The sequence below is a fragment of the Coturnix japonica genome, chromosome 18, assembly GCF_001577835.2.
Source record: "Coturnix japonica isolate 7356 chromosome 18, Coturnix japonica 2.1, whole genome shotgun sequence".
Lineage (NCBI taxonomy): Eukaryota > Metazoa > Chordata > Aves > Galliformes > Phasianidae > Coturnix > Coturnix japonica.
Window position 1 is genome coordinate 6,836,736 of NC_029533.1, and position 24,846 is coordinate 6,861,581.

Here is a 24,846-nt window from a genome sequence, read left to right on the forward strand (position 1 = left end):
GTTTATTGTATGCTGATAACTTTTTTTTACAGTTTTAGTATTGTTTTCTGAATTGTTACATCCACAGATATATGGTAACTGCTGCACTGCTGTGTGTGAATGCTGTGTGCCACTGCAAGGGCAGGATTGAGGACAAAAGCTGTGTCAGAACATTTGTACAGTCAGCCTTCATAGGTTTTTTGCTCTAGCTGGGACTACTGACTTTTTCAAAGGAGAACGTTCTGACTTTGCTATAGAAAACATACCTCATGCTCTATAAATACCAACGAGTCTAATGTCTCTGTATTCCTTGGTCTACTAAATTTAATGTGCTTGAATTACTTTTCTGAAGAAGGGTTATTTAGACATATGGAAAAACATCTGTTCAAGGCATAAATAAATAGCGTTTCAGTGGTTATACAATTCAAAAGACCATTCAGGGACTCCATGCCTCAGTCCCTACTGGGATGGGGTGAGGTATGGGAGTGACATCTCCACATCCAGATGTAGGTTTGGGACCAACATGTGTCTGGGTCAGATCCCTCCATTGTTAATGGCAATTGTGTCTCTGGAGAACACTGAAGATGACACATTACTCCTTGGATTTCGCTTTCCCTATTCAAGAAATACTCTCCTTCAGCACAGAAGTTGGTAGCTTCACATTTAAGATCTTGGCCATGAGCTGATAGAAGTGTGTAATAAACCTTCCTGCCCTGCAGCAATGCAACCAGACATGGAAATGCCTTGAGAGCACTGAGAGCTGGGGGGGAGTCAGTGTCCTCTGTAGGTAGGTGGGGTTTGGTGAGGATGGGCAAGGGGTGGTGTGCTCTGCTGGCACCATTCAGTTTATAGGGGAAAACTGAATTCTGCACTAGGAGGAAGTGTGGGAAAAGCAAACCAGTCATGAGTCGGTGCCATATGTATCAGAGCCGATCAAAGGGTTTAGCAGCTGAATAAAGACTTCTAAGCCAGTTTTTGGAGTCTTAACAGAGCAAAAAAGATGTGGACATCTGTGATGGCTTCTGAAAAAATGTGCTTGCACTCGCTCCCACTCTGTCCTGCCTTAATTCTGATTATTTCTTGGCTAAATGTGTTCTGCTTGCCTGCATGGATAGCGTGCAAGCTACAGCAGATGTTGAGCTGTTTGACCTGAGTCCTCTGCTCTCGGGGTCACTGCTTTTACAGAGAAACCAACGGATTTCAGGTTGGGTTGGTTTTCAGCCTTTATCTCATTTCATTTTCTGTTTAAATTAGTGAAAGGAGGATAATGTGAGCTCCAGCTGAGGATATTGGGGAAAAAATGTAAATCGTATCATCTCTGGGATGAGCAAGTTGGCAGATACTGAAATTGTTAAAACCCAACTAGAAGATATTGTACATAAATGTATTAATGTAGTTGGCATGCAACCTGGTGTCCCACAGTCAAATGACATCAACATCCCTGCTTTGTGTTAAGTCCTTTATCACATTAATGAGGCACTCCACCTAACTGCATCTCAGCGCCATTGGAAAGCACAGAAGCTGCATTGGTAATTCTAATATTAAACACTTTAGCAAAGGAATTTGTTAGAATTACTTCCCCTGTCTGATCAACGTGAAACCATACATTATGAGAAGTGATCAAAGTGTGAAGGTGTACCTGGTGTTTAAAAATGTGTGTGTCCAATAGTGAACACATGAGTAACATGAATAAATAACAAATTACTTTTAAGGCATATGTAGCTGTGCCACTGTCTTGCCAATGCGCCTTTTGAGTCCAGAAGCCACCACCAGCAGCCAGAGTCCGTCCTAAAACATTTCCATGCCAGAAGAATAGGAACAAAAGGCAGCCATCAGAATTTGCCATCAGATTTGATGACCACTTGTATCTTTTAATTAAAAGTAGTAATTTAGTGTGAATTCCAAGAAAGCACTGAGAAATCTGCCTTTCAGTCATATTTGAACTGTGGAGAAGCTCTTTTCTATACCAGTATGGAGATGGAAGTTGTTGGTTAGTAACGATCAGTATTACCTAAATACAACTTTCCTTCTTAGCCCACCTTCTGTAATCGTTTCCTATTAATAAGTAAAAGTGGTCTTCAGTAACAGTCTGAAAACTGGAGTCTGAAAACCTCAAACGAAACACAAGTTTGCCCCAGGATGGTGTGGGATGAGCGTGGGACTTGTTTCCATTCGGAGGAAACACGCTGGCTTCTTCTCAAATATGTTTTATTAACTTGGAAATCACTTGGGGAACTTGAAGCTCTTTTAAGTGAAATATGAGTGGTGCAGATTGGGGTGGGCTCAGCCCCTTGGAGCAGTGTTGCTTCCTGGGGGGATGAGGGAGGATGCAGGATTTGGTGTTCCTGCTCCTGCAGGAGATGTCTGAGATCACTGTGGGTAGAGCAGCCTGTGCTTCCAGGGCATATCCTTAATACAACTCCCCTTCTCTCTTTGGTAGCGATTCAACCACATAGAGCGTCCATTTGTGCCACTCGCATTCAAGATTTTATCTTCTTTAGTCTGTGTGATGTTGATTCAAACTCCTTCTGAAAAATCCATGTCACTCAGAAGATGCTCAGTTATGACAGTAGAGGTATAGCAGCATCGGATTTGGTCTTGAAGACGTAGCTCTGGTGACACAGTGAAACTTTGGAGTCCCCTACTATGAAAGGACTTCAGTAAGTCATAATACTATGCTGCTTTGTCTATAAAATGCCCACAGCTGTAGCCTCACATGAGGCTTTTTGTATGTTTTATACTGAAAAGCAAAGCAGTGATTTAGCGCCAGCAAAATTACAGTGAGTTCAGTGTGCTATCAGTGGGAATAAAATGCTGATCAAAAGAGAGATTTGGAAAGGAATTTGTCAGTATCATGCTCATAAGCTGTTTTGCAGTGTGCCGAAGCACAGTTTGACATTTGCAGCTGGTTAGTTGTGCGCTTTCAGTTATTTCCCACTCCTATCTTTGATGCAGAAAAATGGCCAAGGAAGTGGTGGCACTGCTGCAGGAGGGCAGCGCGATAAGACATGGCCATGCAATTCTGCTTCCCTCTGCTGGAGCTGGAGCAGCAGCTGTGAGCTGGGGCAGGGCTGAAGGGGTCTGGGAAAGGCACTTCTGCACACAAATTGGGGCATGGACCCATTTTTGAGTTGCTGATTGAATTTGGGGGTTCCTTTCTCAAGGTACCCCTCTGCATACAGCACATTGCCGCTCCTCTCCAGAAGCATGTCTTAGCTTTGAGGCCAATCCTTTGCAATTTAATTATAATACATAGCATCCAGTTCTCCTTACAGAAAGTTGGAATTGCTCTAAGAAAAGCAAAAAATTCACTTTCCAGCATGAGAGTAACTGCAATTCTAATATAAACTGTCATTCATCACTGCTTAGCGAATGCAGTGGTAATGCTTTTCCAATTGCCACTTTCTTAATTTTGATGGATTTTGGAAGCAGAAGTGGGTTTTCCCTTTGGAGTTTCACAATTAAGCTACGCCAAGTTTAGTGCAAAGTTCAGTTCTCTTGCAAATAGCAGCCATTATTTGGCAGTTCATCTGTCATATCCTGGCTTGGCTCCCCATGTTTACTATGAAATATGACTGCCAGCAACACTTTGGGAATTATTTAAAGTTTACATTGATTAAAAGGAGATATTTGAAAAAGAAATCTGCGGGATCTTACCTCTGACTCAGTGGTTTACCTTTGCTGAGCAGCACTGACAAAAAGCAGCGTTATTTCCTCAGTTATGCACTGAATGCTTATTTAATATTTGGAAGTGTTGCACTGTATTAGCAATTAACAAGTGATAATTGCAGCTAATAATATAAGCAATTAAGTGGCAGTGTCAAAATAATTATTATTACTAGTATGACTTACAATTGAAGTGTAATCTGTGGACGTGAGAAGCCCATGTTGGTACAGGGAACAACGTTAGTGCATTATCATCTGGGCTGGGTGCATAGGCACCTCTCAGCTTTATGTGTTCCTTCTCGGACTTGCTTGCAGAAGAATAATTGGATGTTTGGTATTCTTCAATTTACCAAAATTAAAGCAGGTGCATGGGCTTGGAACAGAAAATAGGATGAAATCCTGATGAATTTTCTCTCTTCGTTGTTAGCCTTTAGAATGTTCTGAATGTTTTAGCACTTACTTCTATGAAAGGGATTTAAATAGCTGGGTTTCCTCTCTTTGAGGATTCCATTTCAGCACTAGTTTCAGTTCTGTTTTTCTTTGTCCTCTGACTTTCTGTGCTGTGCCTGGAAGAAGCGATTTTGTGTGTAGAGGATAATAAGGTATCATAGTCACAACATGCTTGCTCTTAAAAACACATAATATATGCATATCTTTTCCCTCTATATAATTACATTATACTCATAAATGCCACTTATGTCAGATATTAAACATAACTATGAAGATCTCCTTAATCAGCATCATTAGAAGTTGTGATTTGTGTCCTTCTTAGCAACAGACATGCTAACAAGTATAATGTTTAAGAATATATGTTCGAAAGACAATGAGTTCCCAATGAGTTTTGTTTGTAAACACAAAATTAAGGCACAGTTTCATTTGAAAATGTGTATTAAATTGTTTGACAGGCATATGTATAGTCAAAGTCGGGTCATCAGATAACCATTTACTAAGGCAGCATTCCCATAACCCCACACACATTGGCTCTATCACTAATAAATAATAAAAGAGATTTTCTCTGGAGCATCTTGAATGCCACTCCATTTAGGTTGCCTATGTTTACAACATCAATGTGGTTGTTAACAGTTTGCATTTCATATCTCAGGCTGTGTAATAAGCAGAGCTACTGAAATCCAGTGTCAGTTTGAATCCTTGATGGAAGGTCCGTACTGATCACCTGGATAACAGCTGTATTCTATGTGTGCAGTGACAATTACTGCTTATAGATTCATGTTAAAGCTTAGAAGCAGTGCAGAAAAGAACGACACAGAAGTGCTTACCAAAGCAAGCAAACAAAAAACCTTCACTAAGTATCACACTACTACATTATGAAGGCAAGACTTTGCCATTTCATAGTCATATGTTCAATGTGTTCAATAAAATTGCTGCTGGGAGTTCCCGAATTTCTTGAGGAAGAGCTCATAGCAGAGGAGCCTTATGTTTCTGAGGGAAGAGTTGGCAACTTTTCCATCTTGTATAATGTGTGCTTTCTTTTGATTCATCCTGAAAGCTTTTCTTGGCAAGATTTTAGCTTAGTTTGGTTTTGATGACAATTTAATGGTTCTTTTCTACTACGGAGCTGTATTAATACCAATTAAAACTGTAAGCAGAAGAATACTCTGAGTCCTCATTTTGCAGTTGTATTTGTTGGGATGTTTTGATGCGTGGAAGACCTGCATCACTTCCATTCCCTGCCAGTGCACGGGGCTGTGAAAATCTGAAGGGAAAAAGAATGTTTGCAAAGATTGATAACAAACTTGGTTGTATTTTTTCCAATGAAGAAGAGCTGCAGCTCTCCCCAGATCTGATGAATGTTGTGCTGCAACAGCTTTGACTGAAATGCAGAGCTAAACTGTGCTTCCCTAACTTGCGTCAAACCGTATAGGTAGGGCTGGAGGCAGCCCTGAAGGATGTCCAAATACACGCTGTCAGTTCTCTGAAGGGGACCTCTTTCCTTGGAGGGACGGCAGATGGATTTGGATCTATCTGCAGTGTTTGTTTTTAAGGGATTTGGGTGCATTCCATTTCACTAGCCCTAAATTAGAAACCATTTCCAAGCTGCCGGTGGCCTTAAAATGTCCTCACTATAAATTTCTCTACTGGAAAATCAGACAGGAATAGCAGTCTCTGTAAAATATTTACTATGTGCCAAGTTAGAATTTGTTCTCTTTCATCTGCAGTAATGTAAGTGATAAATTTGCAGCATTTCGAGATGATCCCATCTTAAACATCCTTGTTTTACAGTCATTTTACTGCATTTCAGATTAGTCCCTTAACAAACTGCTGCTTCTCTTCTGCCGTATTTTGTGTCGTCATTGAAGAGTGGTGATGATAGATTGTAAATAAACAGATGATAGATGACAGTCCAGCCACAGGAGGAATGCCGTCATTGTGTTTTATGTTTATGTACAGTCAGTAAATGGCAGTTTTAGTGTAGATGAATCATAGGAACAAGCCTCAGCTCACTAAACTGACATATTCTATCTGACAAAACCAAAGCAAAGGAAATATATGAGCTGAGCACTAAAACTGTGGCTGATATATCAACAGTCTTGTAAGGGTTATGAATAAGTCACATGCTGGTATATATTTTTTGGTAGAGTTGGAGGATTTTCAATGGTACATTAAAGATATTCCAATCTTATTTCTTATGACTCATGTATCTTTTTGTTTGTCCTATAGGACCCCAGGAGCAAGCATAAATTTAAGATCCACACCTATGGGAGCCCAACCTTCTGCGACCACTGTGGGTCACTTCTTTATGGGCTCCTACACCAAGGGATGAAGTGTGACAGTAAGTTCAGTTTTGCTTCATTACCAAACGGTATTTTTAAAAGCACATGGAAACACCTCATAACAACTTCTTCTTTTCAGCGGAAAATACCATTTCAAATGTCAGCTATTTATAGGACCGTTGTATTTCAAGTGGATATTTCAGTTGAACAATAATAATCTAATGAAAAGCACTTCTGTTGCTGCGAAAGCGCTGCATGGACTTTGATATGAGAGGAATGCATTTGCTGTTGCTTTTCAGGAAACCTGTTTCAGAAGTGGGTGGATGAACACAGTTGAATACTGATATTTCAGTTTACATGGCAGCCAAGATCCAGTATTTCCCTTGTGTTTCATTCATCTTGGAAGTCTACTGCACCAAATTCTAATGATTGACTTAAACCTAAATTCCTTTGTGGCTGCTGCTGGCAGAAGTGATCTGTTTTCTCAGGCATATTCCCAGCAAGCCTTTATTCTGCTTTTACTTTTTTCTTGCACTTCATTAATATATTTAAGTCTCTAAAGTGGATTATTTTCTTCGGTGTTTCATTCACTGTCCACACTATGTATTGCAGGATGGAAAGTGGCCATGTTGGTCAGTCAGAAAACATTTGGCTGTAATCTGCAAACATTGCCAGCAATTAGACACAGTAATCTTAACTTTGCACTGCTCATTGTTTGCCGTGGAATTGTATTATTAGTTTCTCACAGCTGGCTGTAACGCTTCTTTATCCACAGCTTGTGATATGAATGTGCATAAGCAATGTGTGATAAACGTCCCGAGCCTCTGTGGCATGGATCACACTGAGAAAAGGGGAAGGATTTATCTGAAGGCTGAAGTCACTGGTGACAAACTGGAAGTAACAGGTAAATGACTCCTGTTGAAATGCTGCAGGATTTTTGAAGGTGTTGTATGCACTGTGAGCTGACGTGCTTTGTTCAATGTCTTTGGGCACTGAAGCCCGTGGCAGAGTGTTTCCTTTTGGAAGCATGAGGATTTCATTCACTGGGTCCTTGGATCCAGAAACATTTTGAATCAAGAAGTGCTGCATTAGATGGCATTCTGAAGAATCCTCATGCTTAAAAAAGATAAAGTGAAAGTGTAAAGATGTAATAATTGCTTTAAAAAAATCAGGAATGTTCATTAGAAAATGGCTGTCATGTCAATTTCCCTCATAGGAAGCAGCATGGTGGGATAGCTGACCATTTAGGAAGCTAGCCATCATCTTCAGAACATGATAAATGCTCTAAACTTGCATCAGCTAAGGAGGGATTTCCTGTATTTCAGAGTATTTAGTAAACAAAGGAACTTGGATTCAATCCCAAATATTACTCCCAGTGTATTATAAAATAGTTATAATAGGAAGATCATATTCTGTGAGGTTAAGGTTAGCAAGATAGGGAGAAGGGAGAGAAAGGAAGGAAGGAGAGGGCAGCAGTCCTTTTCCTTGGAAGCATTTCTCCCAGGGCTTATCAGTCATCTTTGGTTTCTTTCACCCACACACCCTGTCTCATTTCCAGCTGAAACTGCAGAAAAACATATGGAAAATGTATTTTGCAAGTTGAAGGACCATTTTGTCCCCCTACATAGATGTGCTGCTCACCTAGAGCAGAACTTCCTTGTTTCATTGACAGAGATCAGATTTTATCACTCAGGATCCACTTAAGAATTTGTATTTACAGCCTATGATTTGTTTGCTCTGTGCGTGCTTTCTGTTTAACTGGGGTCAGCTGATAATTGGCTCAGACATCTCAAGTTCAAAGCTGGTAGTGAACTTTACTGCTGGTTTTTCCTTTCTGTTGGACACAAATAACGCAAAGCTGTTCTTTGCTGATCGGGATGCAAAGTATTCAGAGGGAGAACTCAGAGTAGGAATTGGATGCAATTGATGTAAGGAAATTAGGTCAAACCAAGTCTGTTTAATCTAAAGTCAAGATGAAAGTAGAATTTCTTTTGACTCAGAATTCTCTTCCAGGAAATGTGAAAGACATGCTGTAGTTGTCAAAAACAAAGTAAGGGATGAGCTAGCGTCTCGTGGCAAGTGACCAGCACTGCTCCTTCAGCAATACATCTTAACACACCGTTATGCTTATTACGTGTACACAAATACATCTTGGAAATTGGTTTTGTGAGCAGCTGAATTCACAAAGACCACGCAGAGAAGCAGGAACTCAGGACACTGTTGTTGCAGATTCAAGGGCAAAGTTATGGCAGGACAAAGTAGGAGGTTTTTACTTCTTAATGTGGTTGTTGGCAATCTGTGGATGTTGAGCATTGTTCCATTGCGTCCTCATTGCTGATTGAAACACTTAGAGCCCAACTTTTGCTTAGCCCTGGAGTGGTCAGGCGGTCAGACTGATGATATCTGTAGGTCCCTTCCAATTGAATGGTTCTTTTCTGCACCAGAAGGATGTTCTTTCTACCTCCACACTTCTTATTTGGGGAATGAGTCACAAAAGGTACCATACCCCTTGTAGGCAGCATAAAGGAAATCAGGCCATCACGCTGGATTTTCACAGCTCACAGAAGCATTGAACTTCCCTTCTGTCACAATTCATTCATGCTTTTGTTATCTCTGCATCTGAATACCTCCAGATTCTTCTGTCAAAACTTGTAAAAAGCACTGAAAGAGAGAGGCACGATCAACTTTAGTTAGCAAGGATTAGAGTGGATCCCAAGTGGTACTTAATTGTAGCTCACTTTTCAGATAGCATCCTGTGGTGTAGGAGTGGTGAATTTGGCCAGGATGCTGTCATTAGGAGAAAGGTGCTTTCATTTTTTGGTGTGAGTGCACTTGGAAAATGCTTTTATTTGTGTTCTTGTAGATAAAATACATTAGCGGCATTCAGTTAGTTCATGAACATTGCTAACCCCAAATTTCTAACTCAATGTATCTCCTTGTACAGCATCTCTTCTGAAATGTTTACTGACAAAACATCTGCAGATCCCGGAGCTGCCTTTAGGTTCAGGAAGGGGGTGGATTTAATGTCCAGGATGTATAGGAACTGCTCTTGGGTTTGAGCCTTTGCCGGATTCTTCTTCAAAAGAATGTCTCTGTAGGTGTTGAACTCCTTCAGCTCAATTCCTTAATATCTGTGCTCTGCATCCTGTTTTGGCTGTTAATTGGTTCCTGCTGAGCTTGTGTTCCTGTAGCCAGCCTTAAGTGCCTGCAGAACAGTCATGCTGTTCAATGCAGACGTGGCACTCCAGTGGGCATCTTGCAATTCCTTCTGTGGGCGGCTCTGCTTCCTCACTGGGAGGAAGGAAGGTGCCGTGTGCTGAACAGCAATGGAGAGAAATGTGCCTTGGGGAAAGTCATTGCTTGGTGCATAGCAAGTGGTGATTGCTTCTGTGTAACAGCTGAGAGGGTGTTGCAGTAGCTTTTCTTTCCAAAAAGGGCCACAGTACGTGCACGTTTACTGACTATTTTCCCAATAAAGTAGGGTAAATAATGTTGTTGTGGGTTTTTTTTCCCCATTGAGTGCTAGGAAAGAGGCCAGATGGAGCTGGCCAGTGGTTCAGCCAGATTATCTAAAATATCAGAGCACTCGGGCACATTTTGAATTCAACTGATCCTGGAACTGGCTCAGTCCTACACATAAATATATTTAATGCCGGTGTGCTTCCATGTGAACTTCCAGTGTGCTTCAGATCCTTGGTGTGGATGCCTAAAGGTGGACAGTCATTCCTTTCTGCATGAGTGCTACAGACTAGGAGTGGGAGGTTTGTATCGATACCCCCTGACAAAATCTCACCACCTCCCCAGTGCCATTTTCAGTGCTCATTTACGTGGCAGTTCTTAAATATCAGCAGTTCATTTTATACCTACTACCTTGAGAGCTGGCTTTGGATGTTAATATGTTATTGCAATTGCTGTAAATCAGCTTGTCATAGGAACTCTCTTAATTGCTTTTTTCCTGACATCACTGAATTTGTGACCCTTCCATAGAATGGAGTATTGGGATTTTGCTTTTAGGCGTTGTAAAGCTGTTTCTGCTGCTCTTAATCTCTGTTGTTTCGCATTGAAATTTCCCCTTCCTGGTGTGTGTTACAAGTTTTGTCACCCTTACACTTACTCACCAGCTCACCATGTAACCTGGGTTCCCTCTGAGCAGTTTTGCAGGTGGCTGAATCTCTTGTTTTGATCTTTATTTTATCTTTGAATTATTTTTATAGCGAGCAAACAACAACCTCTGTGAGAAAATAACCCCATCTGGCGCAGTGACACATAAAAAGCCACCACGCTGTTAGGATCCCAGGAGCTGGGCCTGACAGCAGCTGCCCTCCCAGCAGCAGTGAGCTGCAGGTGCTGCTGAGGGCAGGGTGCCACGATGCTGTCAGCCATCGCACCCCACCGTTCCATCAGTGTTATTAAAACACTTGCATATACACACAGCCCAGAGCTCCCTGGTTCCAAAGAGTATTTTTCAGAGCTGACAGAATAGAGAAAATGTGGTTTTATTCTGTGATGCTTCTGTGATTTAAAAGAGGAAACCTGGCTGTGATTTCTGGAGGCTGGGAGCACAGAGCGGGCTCCAGCTATCACCTCCCCAGGAGTTCTGCACTCCCTGCTGTACGTATTTCAAATTATTTATGAATGTCTGATGCTGAGCTACCCTATGGCACTGCATATTAATGTCCCATCATACTGCTTGCCATGGAGACCCAGCTGAGCAGCCTCTGCCCAAGGAAGCTAGAGAGGGGAAGTGGGGAGCTGCTGCAAATTGCCAGACGCTCACCGGTTGTTTCCTTAAAAGACTCCTCCACACACACTCTCCTAATTTCATCTGTGTTTACCTAAGTCATTAACAGTGTCTTTCTTTGTTAGCGTTAATCTCGTAACATTCTGCAGCTGATTTTAAAAGGAAAACAAGTGAGTGTTCGGGAGAGTTGACCAGCAGTTATGTGAACTCCCTATGAAGTGATCCCGAATAATTTGCTGGCGTGTGGGAGGCATTTTTAATAACTCAAATAAGAATGGCATGTTTTACCTCACCAATACCTTCTGTGTTCTCTGGCATTCCCCGAACCTGCAGGGTTGCTGTGCTGATTGCACAGAGGGCAGTGCCTTTCATAAAAGCCAACCCCTGTAGCAAATGAGTATTTGCCATTTCAGTCATTAAATTTTCTTTACCGTGAAAAAACAGTAAATGCATAGTATGGAAAAGAAACAGTCGTCGTTCATCTGCATGCACGTAAAAAAAACCCAGCCCTCAAATGCTTATTTGCATAAGAATTTGAACAAATTGGGATTAGGAATTTAATAAACAACCCCTTTTCAAGCAATTTGATATAGCAGCAGTCAATGTTTGTGTTAAGGCTTGTGTCTTATTATGTAGCTGTACTGCCCAGTACTCAGTATTCTTTTATGAAGGTAATTTTTATAGAGGTAATCTGATTTTAAACATAAAGTACAGATGCCCTGGTGAGGTTTCCAGCTGGAAATGAAAGCAGAGAACCTACTGCAGGTCTTATTAAATAGCATTAGAGTTGATGGTACCCTTTTATTAGTTGGAGAGACTGTCTTAATAAAAGACAGAGGAACGAAGCGTGATGGAACACCAGTTCATTTCTCATTTTGTTCTCGGGAGGAAATTAATTCCTCATCCATTTCTGTATGTAAGTCACCTGTGAAACACGGGCATCCCCACAACCTATGTTCATATGATGGCATCTATGGGAGGCAGGAAACTGGGTGTAATGAGCAGATAGTGATCTTAGGAGGTGTTCTTAAGAAAATCAGCAGGGGAATGGTTATGCAAAAGAGAAGTCCCACATTGAGAAGCCCTCTTAGTGGCCAAGCACTGTGTGGAAATGGTCTGAACAGCAGGATTTGGGGGGATTCGGTTGTACATCTGTAATTGTAATTCACTAGAGCTTTACTGCACATAGACAGAGACTCTGAGCTAACAGTGTTTTCCCTCTTCTTTTGCTTCACTGGAGATCTTCCCTGGCAGGACCTTTTTCAAAAGCATCTATTTGCATTCACTGGGAGATTTCTGCTCCTCTAAGTTGGCTGCAGGGAGCAAAAGATTGGCAAGCAACAGTTGCTGTGTTTAGTAAACCATTTTATCATCAACATTTGAAAATTCAAGGAAAAGGCAGTTGTGAGTCATGAAAAGGAATTGAGTGAACTTGTGCTGCAAGTAGTTCTGCTTTTTTTTTAGGGACAGAAGCATTTCTTTGCTCATTCCTGTGGCTAAATCTATTTGCTGACAGCTCAAGAAGTTATAAATCCATAACTGTGTATTGTTTGCAGTGTTTGACCCTTTCATTCCGTGAGAAAAGTTGACGTGTTGCCATCCAAACTCTGAAATCTGCCTTAATTTCCTCTCTTCACACAGAGTGACAGTTGTTCTCTGCCATCCCACTCTGTCTTATTTAGATATTTATTTAAAGAACGAGTACCTAAGAACCAGCTCTATGTTTGCATATCTTTACACACTGGAAAAGTGAATATCCCAATTTTAGGCACAGCTTCTGCATGCACCTCTGTAATACCAGTGACACATATCGAATGGAAGAGTCATGAAACAGCCCATATTTTCTGCTGATGAGGCACTTATGATCTCTTCTTCATTAACAATAAGGAGGAAGGTGGTCCCTTTTCCTTGTGGCTCATTGTCAACACGGGCACACTTGATTTGTTGGAAACTTGAGCATATGCTTCTATTCACTCCCTGTTTGTCTGTGTGTGTTCTCAGTCCCCATTAAAGAGTCGAACCTGGACAAGTCGTTAGGGATTTAGCTCATACCAGCTACCTTGTTCAGTGCAGAGGTCATCATCGTGATTGACAGAAATCTGGCATGTTATAGTCTATGTTTCTTTCCAAGTTCGTCTTGGTACTGAGTTTAATTAACTACTAATTGTAAAGCAACAAGAGTTTGCTTGTTATCCTTGAAGGTACAACAGAATTCAGCCTTGGTTCAGTCCTTTTCCTGGAGTTATTTTTCATTTAATTTTGTTTCAACTACACATGAGAGAGAAAACCTATGATGGGAAGGGGGCACCTCTGCTTCCTGCCATCCCTCTTATCTGTCTTGGTAAGGATAGGATGCTCTCAAAAGGATGGACCAGCCATCAGGATGTTAATTCCTTGTGAATGATACTTAGCAAGATATCATCATGCCATTTCCTGAAGAAAAAGTGCTACCAGTTGGAAATGGATGTCTAAGGGTGCTAATTACACAGACAAAAATACAAACGGGCCAAATAAGGAGCGAGATCTTGACTACTTCAGCAGCCTGTATTTAGTGTACGTTGCATCTTTCTTTCCCAGCGCATCTTTGAGCTTCACTGCTTTTTGTGCTTAAAGGGCTTTTTCCTTATTCTGTGTCTCCTACAAAAGAGGAGCAGCCTCACACATGCTGTCAGTGGTGTTTCCCAGGCTCGGCAACACGAACAGACGCCGATCCGTGTCAGCCCAACTGGTTTGGGTGGGACGGCGTTTCACAACGCCTGAAATCCAGCCTGTTTGTGAACTTCTGCAGAAACTGATGGCAGAATGCCATTGACACATAATAAAACCGTACACGCCGTGCATATAAACGTCATGTGGGCGTCGTGCTGGTCCTCTGCAAGATGGAGGGAGGTGCTGCCATGCTCATCCACTGTGATAACTCCACTCTCTGCAGTGACTTCTGAGCTGCCCAGTGAAGCCCCCACAGCTGTGACAGCAACCTCAACCAGTGCCCCAGACACTGCTGAGCCACTGATAAAGGCGATCAGAGCCCACCATTGCCTCTGCTCCTTGTTCCACAAAGGGATGTGGCTGTGTTGGAAGTGTCCCACAGGCAGATTGCTTTCCATGCTCATCTCTGGGCATCAGTAGCAACATGAGGGCTATGAACTCACTTTGTGCTCTTCTGCCATTGTGAAAATAGAAGCTGCGTTACCATTTTTGTGAAGGCAAAGTTAAACTCATCTTCCCTGTGCTTTTACTTTGGGTTCCATCTTGTGACAACTCTCACAGTGATTCCAGCTGACAGCTAACGGGCAATGAATCCAAGGGAAGTTTAGTACCAATAACATGTTGTATAAAACAGCCCTTCTTGGAAATCTGTTCTGATCCAACTATCAGCCTTATAGAATTCAGCTGATAGTTGTGGAACCTAAGATTGATGAGTAAATAAAAGCACACAGAAATGCTCCCTGCTTAGAAATGTATAGAGATAAGCTCGGATGTTTAATCATTCCATTCCAGGAAAGAGCTGCCCAGGAGCTGCTTCATTCTATTTGGGAATGGCTCTCATCTCCTGTCACTTCTCCCTACCAGCCTTACAAATACAATCAAGTGCAACCTTACTTTACTGTTTTCTTCCATGCCAAGTCTGATCACATGAGTTTTTTATTTTATTTATTTTATCTTTCAATGTATTTCTTCAGATTTGGTTTGACTTGTTACTGTGTTGTTAACAGTGATTTTTAATCCCATGCAAATCTGCACTCTGTTTTATATTGACAGTGCGAGAAGCAAAAAACCTAATTCCCATGGATCCAAATGGGCTTTCAGATCCTTATGTGAAACTGAAACTTATCCCAGATCCCAAGAATGAAAGTAAACAGAAAACAAAAACCTTCCGTTCCACCCTGAATCCACACTGGAATGAGTCATTCACATTGTAAGTTTAACCCCTTTTAATGCATTTTCTTATGCGTTGAATCATTTATTTGAGTTTTGCATTCAGAATGCTGTTTCTCTCCTTTTCAGTAAATTAAAACCTACAGACAAAGATCGACGGCTCTCTGTGGAGGTGTGGGACTGGGATCGAACAACCAGGAATGATTTTATGGGCTCTCTTTCATTTGGGGTTTCAGAGCTCATGAAGATGCCAGCCAGTGGATGGTAAGAGTTTCTGAAAAGAGTTTTAAAATAGTATTTTTTCTTCAGCATAATTTCTGTATCTCATATTCACTGAAAACACAACTACAACTGGGAAATATGGGCTATAGATAGCAAAGGAGGATAATGAAAGGAAGCTTTCCTTTTGTTATGTTCATGAAGCTTCTGCTGGAGCCAGGAGTTGCTGCAAACTCATGGCCTTGTGATACACATTTTATTTTTATCTCAAGTATGATATACTCATTATGAAGCATATCAGCTATGTATAGCAAGTTAAAGTACATTTGAATAGATTTTATATAATGCCATCTTATTATGTGCCAAACTATAGGTAGAACTTATCAGACCTCAAAGAGTACAGCTTGTTGGAGGGAATGATTTAGAGGCACTGGAGTCTTTGGAGGGATGAGGTCTTTGCCTTGATTTGCCACATAGTTTGAGATTCAATATATGATTTTATTTGAATTATATCATTTCCGTATTTCCTTTAGAACTTAGAATGTTGTTCTTTACACACCGGTGGTATTGATACAAAACAGACATTAAAAACTAACTCAGATTTTATATCTGAAAGGAGTAAAAGTATAAAAAAAAATATGTTTTTTCTCAACTGTTCCACAGGTACAAGCTGCTGAATCAAGAAGAAGGTGAATATTATAATGTTCCAATTCCAGATGCTGACGAAGATGGAAATGCAGAGCTCCGGCAGAAGTTTGAGGTGAGGATGAAACCTACCTCTGTATTGCATTTATTTTTTAACCTTACAAAAAAATACAAAAACCAAAAACTGTTAAAAGTTTGTGTTATCAGCGTTATTAGAGTCATAGAATCCAGCTTCTGTTGCTTATGTCAGGAGTACGACCTTTGGGTTTCCTGAAGGTTGGACCGAGGGGATTATTTCAGCAGTAGCAGAATTGATCAGGCTGTTCTGCTCCTCTGTTACGGTGATCCTCCTGCCCTTTACCACCCACAGTGGAGCGGTTGGTTGGCCACAAGCGTGGCCTCACTGTGCCATGCACAGGAGCTGTTTGCTAAGTAACAGACATAACACAGCTCTTCTGACATCTGCAGTAATACCACTGTGAAATACTTGCTGTCGGTTCAACCCAAGGAGAAGAAAGGCATGTTTTGAGGATGGAAGTGTTTTGCTGGTGGTTGTACTTGATTCAGCTGATCTTGCCAGCTGAATATGCCATTATAAATTTGAATATTCTAGTAATTAACTTTAAAATTCCATTTAATCGTGATTTCTTTTGTTTCTTGTCAGACATTTCCAACCTTAGCCTAGCAATTTCTCCAAAAATAATTCATGTACATTTTGTGCTTAAACAAACGCTTAAGCCTGTTCCTCTCAACCTGAAATGGCCATTTTTTATGTTCACCATCAGGCAGAATTCTACATTGTTGTTATAAAGATGGGTTAACCCAAGAGAGTGAGGAAAAACGGCACTTGTTCAGCTTTCAAGAAAATCAAAGAAAAGGTGCTTCAATTTCTTCTGAACACATTTGGATCAGCTACCATACCTTTGTCTGCAGCATGAACTATGATTTTTGTTTCAAGTACCTTAACCTCCATTTCATTTTCCTTTCTTTACAGTTGTGATCTGACCGGTGTGATTTTATTTTACTGCACTAGGTCATTTTCTATTCAAAATCATATTTACTTCTGATCCTCCTGAGAAAGAATAACTTCAAAAGTAATTTGTTTCACCACGTATATGGCTCTATGCATTATACAGAGTCCGGAATAGGGTAGACATGTATTTTAGTGGCAGAGGTATGGAAATTACCCGTATTTTTTCTTGGGACAGAAACAGCATGAAGACAAGTCACTAAAAATTTCTGTTGTAAAATGTCAGTTATTATATGCGCTATGTTTGCACGTTGTATTTATAGTCCTTTCCTTTTTCACTTGAGCCTTCAATGCACTCAGTGGTTGCAGCGTGGATAGTCAGGGTTGATCTGTGTTCTGCAGAGAAGTGGTGTAGAAACCCTGAGAGATTGCATTGTGCAAAACTGCAGGCCTGGCTCCCAGAAACAGCAGCTTCACATGGGGTCAGCTCTGTCTCAGAAATAATTAGTCTGTCTCAAAGTCTAATTAGTCCAGTTCCAGCACTGTGCATTTGAGTCTTCTTCTGTTCTGAAGGCAGCAAGGTTGAGGCCATTTTAGCGGTCTGCATTAACCAGGGAAAGGGAATGGGTTTGCAGCAAGCACGGTGTCTTTCACCATGCTGGAGCTGCATAGTAAGAAGGTTTTAACCCTAATGCTGCTGTATATATGATATGTATTTATCTGTAGCCCAGCAGAATTGTAGTTATAACTGGACCAAGACTATGTGATGTGGTATTGTATAGTGAAAGGATTTTAGTTTGACTACTTTCTCAAAGTCTATTGCTGTGAGCAGCACCCCCAAGTAATGCTCCTAGATGGTTCAGCTCTGAACCTTTGCAGGAAGACTCTTGGCTTAAGAACCTTAAGATTTGGCCTTGGCTGTTGACACAATCCCATCACAGCCTTCTGGACCCTCTTTAACAACCCAGATTTCCTGCTGTAGGCGCATGTTTGTCTGCTTCCTCCCAGACCTCCTGACATGGAGTTGTTTGTTCAGTGCAAATCTACCATGTAATAGCTGTACAAGATTAATAATAATACTGGGGTGGAAAAATGCTCAAAACATTCTATTCACTTTCCTTTGTAATTGAAAGGTAAAAAAAAAGGAGTTTCTGTGCAGCCCATCCTACCAGGTCTGAAGGGCTGATAAACAGCACCTGGCTCTTGGTTCTGCTGAACAAATGAGACCAAGTTCAGGAAAGGAAAACTGAGGAAGACAATAATTTCTTTAATGGAAACATACAGTGGCTTCATAAGTATTTTTAGTTATTACTACAAGGATTTTCTTTCTATATGCTGCCTATGTATTGTCCAGATGAAGCAGTACCGTATGTTGAAGTTGAGGTTTGCTATGCAGAGGTTCAGTATTTTCTGTTTTTTAAAAAACAGACATATTTTTGGATCTCACCTGTCACTAAAAGTTATGAATCAACTCTCGCTTCCCTTTGCACCGTGATCCAATATAGTGATCTACAGATGATACATCATTATTAATACTTAGAGACAAAAATATTCTGCTGTAGGAAGGGGAGGCAGGTTGAAATCTGTCACTGTTTTTCATTGGGCTTTAACCTTTGGGTGTGGATTTTCTCCCCAGAATGGCAGTATTGGTGCCATCTCCAGACGGAGCTGGGTTCTCAGCAGGCACATCCAGGATAATTGTGGCTGCTCCATAATTGTTCGGGCTGAGGTTGCCACAGCAACTCGCGATGGTCCCAGGTGGCTGCATGAACCCAAATGAGCAGGGCTTTTCGCTGCAGTATCTACTAGTTGTTGTATACTTCTTTCCCGTCACTGTATTTTGCTATCCAAAGGAAAGCACCCACTATTCCAGTGACACATTATTGTCATTCTAATACCCGGTTGCAATTAGAGCAGTAATATGTTTTTTATTCGAGGGAAAAAAAACGAGCAAATTCTAAACTTGAATTGTAGGAGGTTATTTCTGTTTTCTCCAGCCCCGTTTCCTGTAATTTGCTGCTTAATATAGCACTTCTAGATGCCTAAATATAACCTTAGAAGAATAATAGAAAAATACTGGCTTAATGTGCTGGTTAATTATTCTGTCTGTCCTCTTCTTTATGCAGCACCATCATGGAAAATGTTATTAAAAATAAAGCAGCTGCTGCGGTTCGTATCAATATTCATTTTTTAATTAAAAAAGAACCGGGTAGCTATTATCCTTACACGTGGGTATGTCTCCCAAGTGTAGGGTGTATTAAGTGATGTGAGCAGTCAGCTCTGCTGATTGGTGGGATCCAGGCAGCTTGTTAGAATGGGGAGCTCAGTGCTCCCAGAGCCCTCGTTTAGAGCAGCTCTGGGGAACGTACATAGGGGCCCTGTTTTTTCATATTCGTAGGATGATGGATGTTTTCCTTTGCTCTCACCATTCCCACCAGTGTAGCTGTGTGAGGGGTTGCCATAGAACAAGGCATTCCCACTCCTCAGACTACTAACCCTGTTGAGGGCATACTGGTTGGTGTGGGGAATGCTTTCACCTTGCAGAGGGCCAATACCATAAAGCCCTGTGTGCCACAAGGGTCAACAGGGTACTGAGGGACCATGTTCATGCTGCATTTAGGCTTTAGAATCACAAAATCATTAAGGCTTGAAAAGACCTTTGAGATCCCCAAACCCAACCCCAGGTCATCCCCACTGCGCCCACCAACCATATCCATCAGTGCCACATCCCTACAGTTCTGGAACACCTCCAGGGATGGTGACTCCTCAGCTCTCTGCGCAACTTGTGACAGTGCATCACTGCTCTATCAGAGGAGAAATACCCAGTCTGCCCTCTCTGGGATTGACCCAAATGCTGGATGGGTCACCCAGGAGCACTGTCCCATTGCTGTTTTGCTGCCATAGGGCTGGGCAGCCTGTGTTGTCAGTGCTGGTCTCAGATTGTCATTACAGGGGCTGCTTTGTGCTGGGGTTGGTGAGGAGCACTGCCCACAGGCTACAGCTGTGCTGTTCTTCTGCAGATGAGACACAATGAAAGAGGAAACAGTTCAGACAAGGGTAGATACTGTACCTGAAAGATGGAAAAGTACCATCGGTGGTGACATTTGGGTGACATCTCTGCACTTCTAAACATAACCCTTATTATGATGCTTAAGGAAATGTCTTTTTGAACGTCTTGCCATTTTAGTGAGAGGAATAGTGCATCCATTGGGCATGGCTGTGAATACCCAGCCCCTCTCTGGTGCTGCTGGAGCTGTGTGCTGACCTCCTGCAGTGCACAGAGCAGCATTCTGTTTGCCCAACCTTCTGTCGTAATCCTCGGGGGAATGTAAGTGTGCAGGCTTGAACTGGTGACCACACAGCCCATCTTGTCTGTGCCAGGATAACAGCTGAGGTTAAACACTGTTTGACAACGTGGCTGCAGATTTTGAGGTGCAATTAAGGCCTTTTGATTGTTGCCAGTGTTGTTTGGAGTCCAGTGCTAAAGACTCGTATTTGTCGTTCCCTTTCTGAGCATCATCAGCTCAGCTTGTTTCACTGCAAGCTGCGAGTTTGTTAGATCTCTTGCACTCCCTTTCGGTTTCTTTTTTTCAAGTAGCTTCTGGCTGCACTGCTATTAAGGAGGAGACAGTCACTTTCTGCATTACTCTGGCATTTTTCTGATGTTCACCGCAACCTTATGTCAAAAGGGCATTTTCTTCCTCTCCTTTAATCAGGAGCAGGGACTCGCTGGCACAGTGTGAGTTGAGAGCTGTGGGCTGTACGTGATCCTCAGACCCAGCGAGTTTCCCAATTAGATGTAATGTTTTCATTTAGTTAAAAAACAAATAAAAGAAAACGACATGTATGGGAACCTGAAGCTTTGCTAATTGGTGAGCTAATTTCTTCTATCTCCTGGTCTCCACACACCTCCCCATAATGGCTGGGAAGGGGATGTTTCTCCCCAGCCTTTGGGGCTGCCTGTGCTTTTGCCCCACGGCTGTCAATACTGCAGTCACTTTATGCTTTGTTTTCTGTAATAAATAAGAAGTTGTTCTCTGCCATACCCACACGTAGCTTGTACACATCTGTTGAAGCATTACCTGTGACTTCAGGCAGTTCAGCAAAGGGAGTAGAGAAATAATATTGCTGCTGCCTCTCTGAACTGCAAAAGAAAAGATTAAATTTACTTTTCAGGAAACAGACACTAAGTGCACTGAAATCGTGGCCAGCCAACGTTTCACTGGCACATCAATCCACGCTCTTTATGGCTATAAAAAGAGGAGCTGGGTTTTTTTTTGGCTGTGGCACCCATTCCTATTTTTAAATCGTGCACATTTAATCATTAGGGAGTCGTTTGCAGCAGTATAGAAATGCTGTGAGATAACTCCATCTGTTCTATACTGTCACTTGGCTTGGGGAATTCCCATATGCAGTTAACTGGAGGTTTCCCATCCACTCACCATCTCTGATATGAGACAATGCTACAGTTCTGAACTAGGTGACATCCATCAGTCCCAATTGCTGAGAGGTGCTGGTTTTTCAGTGAGGGGTTTCTTGGTGTATGTGTTGTGACTGAAGATGAAGCAAGTTTGCAGCAAGCCAAGCTGGTTATGGGGATCCGTATATCATAGATGCTCAAAACAAGGCAGAAATTTCAAAGCCTTTTTGCGCTGTCACCCACCTGCATTGTGTTTGTGCTGCCAGCAGCCCCGTCTTCACGCATCTCTGCACACATTTGTCTTGGTGCCTTTCGGTGCTTTGAGGCCATTGGGAATACCCCATGCATGGAGCACATGGATAAGCCGGGCTATGCTGGAGCAGCTGGTGCTGTGGTTTCTCTATTGAAGTGTTTCTGTGCATACAGGTGTGCCCATCTGACTTCTCACTGCTCTGTCCTTACTGTGTCTGTCTGCTATGAATGCTGATGTTGCTCTGCTTCGCCAGCTCTGTACTAACACAGCAGTTTTCTCCCTTTCCTGTCTCTTCTAGGACTGCCATGTACATGTCCGCTGCTTCAAGGTAGCCCCTCAGCATTCTGCATCTTTCTCTTCACAAAACCCTCTCTATGAATGTCCCAAGTTGATTAAATTCAATTTCATTCTCACCGTGTTATGAAGATGCACTTGCTTCCCAATATAAGCTTTGTTTCCCAATTTAAGCTTTCCTAAATTTAATAATAATAATAATAAATCAATAAATGTGAAGTCTGCATCTTCCATAAACTGCCACAGAGTGCTCCCAGGTTGTCTGGATGCACACCAGGGGCTCTGTGAAGCTCAGTGCTCTCACTGCTAAACCAATGGCACCGTCTCGTGGAAGATGGGAAATGGTGCATCTTTAATTTGAAATGTGCTCGTGGAACTCTGTCTGACTAACTTCCATGGATCAAATAGTTCTCGTGTTCACTGGATGTTTAAAAACATGGATGTATGGGATTTGTAGCACGCATGTATTGTGATATAATATACTACTTTCATTTCAGTATGTGTGTTTGTATGCTATACCCCTAAGGGATATAACCCACATGCACAGTGGCTCTGATACCCAAATACTAACCCACATATTCACTTACCCTCTTCCTTCCTTCACTAACCTCCATCTCACAGAACGACGTGTGCCGGCATTGACATTGTGCATCTGAACTTGGAACTTGCATGTGATCTCTAATGAACTTTCTTGCTTTATTGCTGACCCAGATCACACTTCAGTCTCATACACTGGTGAAATTACAATTTAAATTACAAAGTGAAGCTCCCGCTTCACAAATCTAAGATTGCTGATTGATTTTAAACAATAATCAAAGCAAAGTTTGTAGGTAGTGTTTAAATATATACTTTGTTTTTGCAATAGGGTATTTAGTTGTAATTGCAGGTAGAACCCATGGATGCTCCAGCATTGCAGAACAGATGGTGGAAGGGTACACCAAGGGTACAGTAGGGTACACCAAGGGTACAGTAGGGTACACCAAGGGTACAGTAGGGTACACCAAGGGTACAGTAGGGTACGTGGCTCTTAAGCCCCCCCAGATGAGCAGCGCTGTTGAGATGCTGTGTGGCACACTGGTGTCTCTTGTTGTCCTTAAGGATTCTCCTATTGTCAATCAGACAGGAACCACGAGGGGTCAGTGCAGAACATGGGATGGCAGCGGAGAGCTGCTGCTGGTAGACAGGCAGTCAGTCTTCATATTGCACATAGAGATGTCTGTAAGGTGCTAACCTGCCAGATTTACCCCATTTTAACAATCACTCAGAATTCTTCATGGGATTGCATTAAATGTTCCGTGATGAGCAGAGCAATGCCTCATCTGGATGGGCTTCAGCATCTGTGCTCCTGGTCAGGCTCTCATCAGAAAGGCATTTTTAATCATTTTTCCATACAGCACAATCATATTTTTTTTCAGGCAATTCCTTTAAATAAAAGGACTGTTAATAACCAGAAGGGTGAATGTGACACAGATTTAAGAGGAAGAAGAGCTGAGGGGAGAAGCAAACCAAAGATGTGGAGCAGTCCATATTTAACACTCAGAATTTATCACCCTCCCCATTTATATTTTCATGACCCATCCTGTTTGCCTTTCTTACTAGCAATGGGAATAGTGTGATTTTTCTTTCTCTCCTTTATTCAGTAACGATTTTAGCTATTGAAGTAAAAATGCATTTTCCTTCATTTCCTGCATCCCTCGCTGGTGGGAGCTGCTGGGCTGCTGCATCGCCCAGGCCTGGGCTGGAACTTCTCATCCCCGTGTTGTTTCCATGGCTACGAAGCTCTCTGCTAATGAATTATAAGCTTGCATTACGTTATGGAATTAAGCTTAAAACTCAGTCTAGTGAAGTATTAGAAATGAACTCTTCTCATTTCGAGTTATCAGCATCCTGACAATTAAGTCGTATAAACGAGGAAATGGATAGTCCTTCACAACATGTATAATTACATGGAATTGGAAATGCAATAATGTAAGAAACAAGCTGCCACAGTGATGGAGAATGTGTCGCCGAGGAGGAGGGTTTTTTCCCTCCAGATTGTGACTCGAAATTTACTGCATGTGTTTTCTTCATTAAAGGCTTGCTAAGGGCTCTGCCTGTTAGGTGTCTGGACTGGGAAGCACAGCAGGGCTCTGTCCTTCCATGCATCACTGGGGAACTATTTCAGCTTCCCTTTTCCCACCCTGCAATGTGAGTTCTGCCTGTCCCTGCCCTGCAGCTCATCACACTGTGCCACTTCAGGATGCAGTTACCTGCAGCCCTGTGATGCTATTGGGTTACCTGCAAAATTAGGCAGGGAAAAACTGAGGGCAAGGCTGGCTTGAATCATGAAGACGTTTGAGAAGTGTTGGGGTCTGGTGGAACCTTGCTGCAATGTGAGGCAGATTTCATTAGAGTTTAATGGAGGGACTTAGTTCTGGCAAGAGGGCACAACTGATATTAAGAGTTGGGACCCCAGATGCAGCCTGGCTGCATTGCTGACTGTCACAGCTGTGTGATGTTTGCAGTGGGGTGAAGCATTCAGTGTTGTTGTTAAAATTCAGCCTTGTTAAATATTTTGTCATTTGCCGCTTTCTCCTCTTGAATTTACCCCCAGTCCATCTCCCCACTGCACATCCAGGGACTGCTGGGAGCAGGTTGTGTTGGCTTCTGTGTCATGGGAAATGATGTAGGGTTTTCCCTTCTGAAATGGCTGGGGTGGAACCCAGCATTGCAAACTCAGCTGTGACTGAGAGCGGGGGGTGGTGATGGGCTGTTGAGGGGACCATAAACCATTTCTTTGCTTCACACTCACTAGATTTTGAAGAAGAACACATTTGTATTATAAACCTGTGAACAGTTTTTACACTTGTGATTTAAAAAAACAAAAGCAAAAAGCATCTCTTAACTGTCAAACTGAGGTGTTTTCTAAGAGCCCCACTAGGCTCTCCAAAGTAACACACTGCAACTTCAGCAGCGCTCCATTAAGAACTGCATTTGGGCCAGATACATAAAGCGTGTCTCACCTGTGGTTTCAGGGTAAAAGAACGGGCCGAGATAAGGTGCGTCCGA

At 42.1% G+C, this 24,846-nt stretch overlaps 1 protein-coding gene across 2 annotated transcripts in view; it reads left to right on the forward strand.

Annotated features, from left to right (window-relative positions):
- The window catches only part of PRKCA (protein kinase C alpha), a 104,084-nt gene that overhangs the window by 55,929 nt on the left and 23,309 nt on the right, over nt 1-24,846 (forward strand). The window contains exons 4-9 of one of the 2 annotated variants that reach the window (XM_015879946.2): nt 6,325-6,436; nt 7,153-7,281; nt 14,881-15,037; nt 15,127-15,261; nt 15,880-15,976; nt 24,813-24,836. In XM_015879946.2, coding sequence (XP_015735432.1) covers nt 6,325-6,436; nt 7,153-7,281; nt 14,881-15,037; nt 15,127-15,261; nt 15,880-15,976; nt 24,813-24,836 — 654 coding nt within the window. The remainder of the gene's footprint in view (nt 1-6,324; nt 6,437-7,152; nt 7,282-14,880; nt 15,038-15,126; nt 15,262-15,879; nt 15,977-24,812; nt 24,837-24,846) is intronic. The other variant, XM_015879947.2, reaches the window with a different exon arrangement.